Source organism: Ptychodera flava, chromosome 12 (assembly GCF_041260155.1).
Source record: "Ptychodera flava strain L36383 chromosome 12, AS_Pfla_20210202, whole genome shotgun sequence".
Lineage (NCBI taxonomy): Eukaryota > Metazoa > Hemichordata > Enteropneusta > Ptychoderidae > Ptychodera > Ptychodera flava.
Window position 1 is genome coordinate 7,766,782 of NC_091939.1, and position 10,225 is coordinate 7,777,006.

Sequence of the window (10,225 nt, forward strand, 5' to 3'; positions counted from 1 at the left end):
ATCTAGAGGGGCAACGTTACCCATTTAATGAAAAGATAAATTGTTTAGTGTTTCTAAAGTGAACAAGTTGTAATGTTTTGTGATATTCTGAAAATAACAACCCACAAACGTCATGTTTTTGAACGATCACATTGCGGCTGTCATAGGATCGTGGGGTAGCGACATCGATATAGCGGCCAGTTGAACATTGTCAGTGTCCTTTGTTTAAGGTGTGAATCGTGTGTTGGTTCATATCACGGAGTGTCACAAAGAAACCAGCCATGTTTCCAGACCGGTGGATAGAGGGACTGTGGCCCTGCGTACAGGTCTGTGTGTTCCCGGCGTTATACGGCCTCTTGTGGTGGAGGCCTATTGAAAAATACTGTAAAATACGCAGGCCTACTTCAATGTAAACTTTTGAAAAAAATCGGCGTCAACATCGGCGAAAATTACCAAGATAAGAAAGCCCTGAAAGCCGCTACGGAATTCGTCGCAAGTATTTTGGTCTTGATTATTACAAATGGAGGACAAGTAAAATTTTTGAGAGGACAAGTGAAATTGAAAATCCACTTGTCCGAAGGACAAGTGAACTGGAAAAAAAATTGTCAAGCCCTGTAGACAGAAAAACACTGTACAGCCACAGATACAGATTGGTATACAGACATGGACAAACAGCAGTTGAATGCCACAGCACTACTGATAACTACTTGGGTGACCCTAGGGGTGAATAATTATTAAAATGAATATTTGGAGACTGATGTGCATGTAAAAGACACACAGACATAAATACACACGATATCATAAATCACTACCTTGGTCTGGGCAATTGACCGAATATGTTTCTCAGAGCTAAAAAAATGTTCAATGGCTTACTATCTCTCTAAAAATTTCATGAATGGAAAAGTGTGCGATGATACTAGAACAAAATCTGTGTGTGTTGGAATTCCTTTTGAAAATTCCTGAGAACAACGATTGGGACCTACCTCAATGGGATCAGTTTCTCCATCGGTTGGTGGGACAAAAAATCTCATTTCCATGAGAGAGACCGCTGCGTCATCATTTTGATGAAACTCAATTGTGATTTCATTTTTTCCGATGGCGCTGTGCGACACATTGTTCAGAGGGATGTTGAACGCTGCTTTGTTGTCCACTTTGAAGGACATCTCAGATCCTAAGTAAGAGAATAACAGTACTCAATGCATGTCAATAAAACTGTGGAGATTCTCTTCAAATCAATACAACGCTGTCTCCAATGTCTTTAGTGACCATATAGTTATGGTTATGAGCAGACAGAAACACATAGATAACTGCAAGTTCACATACACGTGTCAGTTTGATGTTAAATATAGAAACATGCAAGCTTCTCATCTACTGCTGTTGATCGACAGAAAGTCAGAAAAATTTTGTCTTTGTGCACGTACAGTTTGTCGTGGGATCCTTTCATATATATGTCATGATGAAATCCAACAGCACTAGCTTCAATGGCATGCATTGTTAGGTCAGTGTTTTTGCTAAGGTTTGGGAACACTGGTAAATGATTTTGGAACCCAGGTAACATTTCTACTGTCTCCTAACCTGATTGCATTGATATACCAAGGGGAACCCTGGTAAAATGACTGGGGAACCCCGGTAACATTTACCGGGGTACCGGCCTTAACAAAAACACTGTAGGTACAATAATAAATTTATCATTGAAATTTATCACCTACTGCTGGTCAAATAACAAAGACAACAAAACAAGACACCAGACATGAAAAGAGACAGGACACTGAGATTGTAACAAGTTCAGGGCTCGAAATTAGCGGTAGTCCCGCGTCCACAGACTACCAACTTTTCCCTGGGGCTACCAAAGTCAATGAAATGGTAGCCCACACAGACTACCAAAGCCTGGGACATCCTGGTGACTATTACAATTTTCACTGCTATGTTGTTGTTTTCACAAGATGCAGAGCGTTTGGTACTAGAATGTCGAGTTGCTTTCCCGTGTGCAGTCTTTGCATGCCAGTTCACACTATGCTGTTGATCGGCAGCATACAAAATGTACTTGTGTCAAGTTTGGTTTGATGCTGAAATTTCACAAAACTTTCACTTCTATATCAAGAGATTATGTAATCAGTTTGATTTGAAATAGTAATACAAAACTCTGTGTCAGTTAAGCTTGGAAATCGTGGCTGAGTTTCACTGTCTTTTATCTATCGTTGTCGATCAGTATCAATGAATTACAAGGCATGCCAGTTCATAAATATCATGAGAATATTTTTTTCTGTTTTTCTTTACTAAAGTTACAATTTCTTTGGATGTATAAGCCGATTTAGAAAGTGATAGAAAGTGTTACAAATGTACAAAAGTAAGCATAAATTAAGCTTTCGTGACACATAACATGGGGTTTCTTGAGTGGAAGCCCCTAGTTTTACTGCTATTTTGTGTTGCTGAACCGGGGCTTATACTGGGATGAGTACAGTATCCCTAGACCAAAATATTCATGGACTAACAGCCATTGTCACAGGGCTACCAACTTCAGAAAATGGTAGCCCAAATGGACTACCAAGGTAAAAAGTTAACTTCGAGCCCTGAAGTTGATCATGTCTTTGTTGCCAATGGTTCAATGCTTCCAGTGTGATGTAAAAAATCTCGAAAGAGTTTAAGACAAATATTTTGTTTAAGTTCATAGTAAAGATTCCTATGATCTACATGTATATAAAATATTCCATGTCATGCACACTATGTCTGTTTTCATGTGGCAATACGATGGGATGTGAGAGAAAGACTGTATTTAGGTACAGTGTCTTTGAGCTCCCATTTTTGGGAGGACATACAAGTTTTGTACTGATGATTTTAACCCCCAAAAAACCTAATTGTCTTTCATTTCCTCCTACAAAGGAAAGGATATCGTTACCATTGAAATTATTTCAGGCACAGAGAAATCCCCCAAGTATCTCTCACCTTTGAACTTGGCCTCTCCCCAGTTCCATCCTTTCAAGGAGAGTTCAACTTCCTCTAATGACAGGCTGTAGTGCTTCTTGATGTAGTCTGATAACTTGTCATAATCCTGTCAAAAAGGGAAAGAAAACTGATGCGACATACTTTGCAGAAAGATGGTGATTTCATCTCCAAGGAAACGACGCAAAATTAATTCAACAATACTGTACCAGATGGTATCATGTTATTGATTTTGTCATACAGCAAATTGGTTTTTGTAAGGTTTGTTGGAAAAGTGAAAATATCTGCACATTTTGCAACAATGATTTTGCCTTGAGTGACTGTAATCAGTTGTGAAAGATCAACATGAAACGACTCTCCACACACAAGACAGACATCACTCAGTCTCAAATCTCTTGCAGACAAGTCTGTTGCCATTTCATGTTAGCAACTTGACAATGTATGCAATTACATGTAGTTATCTCAGTTTTTATGCATTTTTTTTTGTCATGAAAGTCAAAATCTATGCACAGAGCTTTATGATGTAAGAACCCAAATATATGCTACAACAAACTATTTGCTGGATATGTAGAGTTTTCATGTAAAATGCCTACGTCTTAAAGAAAAAGGACACAACTAACATCAAAACTCACCCCTTCCTTGAATCCGTCATATCGGAATATCGTTCCGTTTTTCATGAACAGTTTGAGTTCATGTCCCCTTGCTGCCCTGAGCCACTTTGTTTTGTCAAGGTCCTCCACATGCACCTGCTCAACTTTGCCAGTTCTGTTGTTTTTGAAGACTACACCTTGTTTGTGGAGCTTCAGGCGACCTCCATTCTAAGAATTAAGTTTAGTTCAAAAGAAGAAAGTGATATTAGAGATACTTTAATATTTGGTTGTTTGGAGATTAAAATATCTGTGCATGACACATAATGGGCCTTTACAATAAGAGGATTTAAGACATACTGTCAGAAAAAGTACATATGGCTATGTAGAGCAACAACATGCATGCAGAGATATTAAAGTTTCTCATATGTTAATTTCTCATTCTAAAATTTTAATATTAACTTAGCATGAAAAGGAAGACAGGTATGAAATATGGTAGCCCTGTGTACAATGCTGTTCCTGGTATTGTACAGCCACCCATCACAGGCCGTACAATGCCAGAAACACACAGCATCGCACACAAGGCTAGAGATATGGGGGAGTACTTATTAATTCTGAATGACATGATTACTGAAATATACAAAATATTAGTCAAGGGGTGATAAATACAATGTAACTCCATGCACTAAAATATCCGTTGGAATTGCTCATAATGATAATAGTAATCAAAAGTCTAGAAATATTGCCACTGATCCTTGAAAAGGAATTATTACAACAAAACCTTTGTACACATAACATCAATGTGACAATGGTTCTGTGTACTAGTCCTTGTCCTCAATTGTGATTTGCAGGACTTCCTTTCACAATACTGTTGTTCAGTTTACATTGCATTTGGTTTTCTGTTTTAGCCACTTTCAGTTCATGCCGATGACATAAACATACTGTGACTAAGTTAGTATTCAGTAAGAGGTCCAATTTCTCTGACACAGTCCATGAAGATAGGAAGTCCCTTCATAGCTTTATAAGTCCCTCTAGCCTCCATCACCGTGGTATTAAAAGCCTACGCTTTGCACGTCTTAAATATTTGCAGATATATCGTGCCCTAATTTCATCGTTCACGGTTTTATTACCTCAAGATAGGGCAAAATAAACTTTCTTTCTTTTCCTATCTTGATTGTTCCCTATCAGTATGTAATCGCCAGTTCTTTTTCATCATTTCGTAGTTTGTATTTCTTTGTCGCAGTTTGTGACCGGCGTTTTCGCTTCTCAGTCCCCCCCCCCCTGAATATGATTATCTACTGAATAAGTTGCGCACAAATACATTAATTTGGGAACATTCGGCAATTGAGTGCAGTGTTTCGCCACAACACATTTAGAGAATATGGCATGCAATTGCAGGTAAGGAAGTGCAGTGCATTCTGTTTTGAAGGCAGCCATTTTGAGTTGTGACGATTGCTACTGGAAGATTACGGCTAACGCCATTTATACTGCCAACTCCGTCGACTTACCATCGCCCCTTTAAATTCTTGGGATATATCGTTGAATTCAAGAAAGTCAGCCATCTTCTTCTGTGAAAATAACTGCCTCTGTACAGCACGATCACGCCAAGAAACGTGACCCTACCTCCGGCGTTGACTTTGAAAAAGAAAGATGGCGGGAAATATTCTTCTGCCCTCTGGAGGATATATAATCTAAACTTTTGTTTTTGTTTGATTTATTCTGTAGACAGAAAGATCCGTCGCTCGAGGACGCTCTCTAACGAGCGACGGATCTTTCAGTCAATTTCATTTTGACGTATAGTTAGAACATTCATAATGTTACACATTGGTTAAACTGTTGTAAGCTTTTAAATCATGCTTGCGAACTGTATTTCGGGTGTGATACATGTTGATTTCGCTGATGAGAGCTCAAACGATTTTGTTATTGATTTTAAAACCATTTCTATTAGCAACATAAGACCTAATCTAAACGATTTTTCCTACTGACAAAGTGTTCTCGCAAACTCATGCTATAATTACGTCTTATTATATTGGATGTTCGCATTCAAGTTTCTGAAAGTGTCGGAAAGTTGGTTGCACTATACAGTATTATAATTAGTTACCGTTATTGGACATTTGTCGAATGCAAGCTTGTCAAGCTGCCGGTACGGTGCACAGAGACACAGTACTGTAGATTTCCCATAATTCATTGTGATTTATATCCTCAGAGATTCCCCTGTGAAGTCTACCAAGTCTCCCATGTGTAGACAAATTCATAGACTAGTGGTAAAAATTCTGAAACCATACTTCTAAGTATACCATTCTTCTCAATTCTCATTTTAAATGATTTGGAAAATAATGCAAGATTGAAAGAGGAGATAGCATTTTTGTAAATTTTCCACTGATTGTGTCTTCAGCCATACAGAATAATGTAATGGAAATTAGGCAGACTAGTTGCACCTGATTTTTGAAACAAAAGGATATTGATTTTTTCCAATGGAAATAACAAAAGAAATTTGTATTCTAAGTTTTCTCAGACAATGACCCCTTCAGATCGTCATAACTTGCTGCCTTAAAGGTATGGCATTTGTAGTACCTACAGAACGTGACTTCCATGGTTGTTTAATTGTTATTTGGAAACCTTCACTGAAATATCTAAACATACTATCACTATATATTATTTATCAATTATACTGATGCTGCACATTATTGCTTGCATACAGAACTGAAAAAATTATAAGAAAAGTAACCTTCAAGGATACAGATCAAAGAGAATGCTTTTTCCTCTTTGATATTAATGATTGACATCCATTTCTGTATAACAGTTCAGGACATCTGGTTAAGCATAGAAAGTGTGAAATACATTCAAAGCTCATTCAAAATAAAGCTCATTCAAAATGTACTGTATTCAAACTTTAAGCTTGACACTTTGAAATTCCTATCTTACAACTGACATGTCAACAATTTCATTAAAACATAGAATGACTATTTAAAATATAAATATATGTAAAATGTAAAATATAATAAAAATATATATATATATATATATATATATATATATATAATTTTTGGTCCACCTTTTGCTTTACCTATGTCGCGCGCCGGGGGGGGGGGTCACCTGTTTTCGAAATTTGGAATAGGGGGGGTCACCCTGTTTTCAAAATTTGGCATAGGGGGGGTCAGCCACTTTTTGACGTCGGCAAAAAATAATCCACCGCCCCCCCCCCCAGGCCGAGGAAACTGACCAGTCCCTTAGCGAGCGAGCAAATGAAGTAGAGTTGTTATTGTAGAGTGATTCTGTGGTGTTTTCATGACTGCATATTGTTAAACAGTGATTTTGTAGTCTCAGGGCTTCGGCAAGTAAATTCCAATCGCACTTCGGCGCAAGTTGATTCGGGAAGTCTTGGGTTACACGACCAAAACATAGCTTAGTATGTCGTGTCTACAGAAAGTTTAATTCCTACAATAGCATACAGTCCCTTCTCAAGGGGAGGGTCTGTGAGTACGCTACCCTCCTGCAATCAGGGACGGTGATAAAAGTTAATAAGCTAGCAGGAATGACATAAAATTCCATGTGATAACGATATTAATAACGTGACAATATGTCACATAAGGGACGATTCAGAATTTACTTCCAGGGGGGGGAGGATTTTCAGGGGGGGGCCACCCATTTTTCCCAAGAAAATTTAGGGGGGGGGCCAGACAAAAATACCACAATCTTTTAGGGGGGCCCAAGGAAAAAAACATCAATTCAATATTTGCCCAGAATTTTTGATCTCTACAAAAGAGCACCGTAGACGCTACCTGGGTGACAGATAAACTCAACATGTTTAGTTAAACTCCTTTAGCTGCCAAATTCGGTAATATTCATAGTGGTTTGTTTTATGCATCTACTGCAGTATCTTGTTCTCCTCCCTGAAGCGTTATGAAATGTCCAGTATTTAGCGTGTCAATACAAACCATACAGTGAACAGTCAGGGTTGTTTTTGTTGAAAAGAGATCTCAGATCAAGTCCAGACTAGAATTCATTTATCAACAATAACAATGGTCATTTATGTTCACACTGGTATGTTGCTAAATACAGCATTGGATGTTCTATGTAGTGATAGAATAACAAACAAATGCTGATACACAGAGATGAACATTGAACAAATGCTAAAAATTACAGCAAATGTCTTTTTAAGGTTGGGTTTACCTTGTAGCTTGTAAAGCAGTTGAAAGTTGCATGATAAAGAAGTGTTAATTTATGCAAATGTATGCAAATCACCTGATTTCTTGGCTTCTTTTGCCTCCCAATTTCAAAATTTCCAACGAATTTAACTCCACTCCGGCTGAGTCAAATTTTCTGAAATTTCACATTATGTTTTTTAAATGCTATATAACACAACAACTATCAATTGGTTTTGTTTGGCAATAAAGCTCTTACATTTTTAATAAGAGGCATTTTAATTTTGCTGATCATGATTTTAATCAATTATTAGAGTGTCAGTCTTTAAACCCCTACAATTTTAAAATGAAGATGGATAATACCAAGTAAAATAGTTGTTTTTTTCTACATGAATACTATCCTTTCAAGTGAAATATTACATTTCAGAAAATACTGTCTAGTTTTCGACTTAAATTAATTTTTATCATTAATACAAAAATTGAGGTTTTTTACCCCAAATATACACCCACTTCATCCTTTGAGTAAACTACTGCTACTGCTACTCTTCTTTTCTGCTCCTTTTTTCTATGTTTCATTCTCATCAATTTTACCCTTTCTAAATTTTTTAAATGTTCTACATAACTTTTTACAGTGCTTACATCTACTATAAACTTTTTTGAAAATAAATTTATGGCCGTCTCATCTTCAAGGTGCTTTTCAAGGAATAGGTTTTAATGTTGAAAATAAAAATATTATGTATTACTGTCAAAAATATATGGTGAAAAATTTACAAAAGGGTTGATTTTCCAATAATCCTGTATGTGCATCCAGAAGATCATGTGGCACTGCACCAATGCTATGGTGTCGGATTGTTGAAATATTGTGTACACAAGAAATTTGCTGTCGTCCAAGAAGTGATCTCAGTGTGTATGAGGCTAGGAGAAATGTGGATAGGCTTACACATTGTGTATTGATGCTAATACTTTTGTGTCCATTCATTCTGATATGTATAATCAAAGATTTCACAGTGGCGGCTGGCAGAAAAGGCAAAAAAACAAATTAACATGTATTGTTTCGTGTCATCTGAAAACATGCGCATCATGACTATTCTAAAATTAAAGTTTGTTAAAAAAAATTTGAAATATGAATGCTCTGTCAATTTGAAAAATACTGCTGACAAAATGTGAATTTTGACTTACACAGGGTTATCTGCATTTTAATATGAACATTGGATTGTGAATGGAATGAGCAGAATAACATGTGAATTCATGTTTTGGATAAGGTGTTTTGTTCAAGAAATGTTCTAAAATATTCCTCAGCATTGTTGCTTTCAGTGGCAGCAACTTGGTTTTATGACAACCAAATTAGAAAAAAAGAGAAAATTAAAAACAAGTTGGCTTTCACCAATTTTAATTCCTAATGTTTAAAACTTTCACCGTGAGTCTGCAAATATTCAGCGTCATCAAATGAAAATGTATGCTGAACGTATGCATGTACATGTACATCTCACTTTCCAGAAATATCTGGATATCTGCAAATGAGATGTACCATTAAACTTCAAGATATATATCACCTTGCTAATTATCTTCTCCTCTGATTTTCTGTTCACCATTTCTAACTGACATCTTTGCTTGTCTTTGTGTGCATCATATGTATCAGTGAGACATAACGAAAAAAGTATTCATATTTAGTAATTAACTTTTCTTCAGAAATTTACAACCAGATATGTTTATTGCTACCCTTTCCAAAAGTGTGCCACTTGCAGTCCCTGCAAATCATTCTTTTTATAGTCACATAACCCTGAAATGATTTGTTATATCATCGATTAATGTCCACTAGGCCCTACAGTTCCTGCAACTTGTTAGACTAGATATGTCTATAATGTACCGTGTAAGCATGCATGTATATATTAGGGGGGGCCATGGAAAAAAAACAGGAAAGATGAGGGGGGGCCATAGATTTTTTCTATAATTTACTAGGGGGGGGGCATGGAAAAAAATCACCGAGAAAACAGAAAATCCTCCACCCTCCCCCTGGAAGTAAATTCTGAATCGTCCCTAAACCCTTATTAATCTAATTACCTTATAGATGTTTCAGAGAGAGAGAGAGAGAGAGAGAGAGAGAGAGAGAGAGAGAGAGAGAGGAGAGGAGAGAGAGAGAGAGAGAGAGAGAGAGAGAGAGAGAGAGCACAAAGTCGGTGATCGACTATTTCCGGAAATACAGCGAACAGGCATTTCCGACCATCGTCCTTACTCTGAGAACGGTACGCCCAAACGCAACCATTGTAATGTCGTGTTGGCGTGCAATCTCGAGATAAGAAATTGTAATTTATACTGTGTGTATCAATAAATGTCACCGGAAAAATCTGAATTGATAATCCGTCGGGATATCTCGTTGACAAAATATGCACTGAATTTAACATTTGGGGTAATATCAAGGACCCTCTACTGTGCGGTCGAATTACTACATACACTAGGTGGTCCTGCATCAATGGCGAAAACAGCCAGGTTTGGAGGAACTTGATGATGTACAACTCTCACTTGAAGTAGTTTGCCGATATGGTGCACGGCGTTGTGCATACTATATTGCTATCG

At 37.2% G+C, this 10,225-nt stretch overlaps 1 protein-coding gene across 1 annotated transcript in view; it reads right to left on the reverse strand.

Annotated features, from left to right (window-relative positions):
• The window catches only part of LOC139144876 (FACT complex subunit SSRP1-like), a 53,958-nt gene extending 48,780 nt beyond the window's left edge, over positions 1 to 5,178 (reverse strand). Inside the window, exons 1-4 of the mRNA XM_070715696.1 lie at positions 5,015 to 5,178; positions 3,552 to 3,737; positions 2,923 to 3,028; positions 963 to 1,150 (exon numbers count right to left, since the gene is read on the reverse strand). Coding sequence (XP_070571797.1) covers positions 963 to 1,150; positions 2,923 to 3,028; positions 3,552 to 3,737; positions 5,015 to 5,068 — 534 coding nt within the window. The 5' untranslated portion in view covers positions 5,069 to 5,178. The remainder of the gene's footprint in view (positions 1 to 962; positions 1,151 to 2,922; positions 3,029 to 3,551; positions 3,738 to 5,014) is intronic.
• Between the last annotated feature and the right edge of the window lie 5,047 nt (positions 5,179 to 10,225).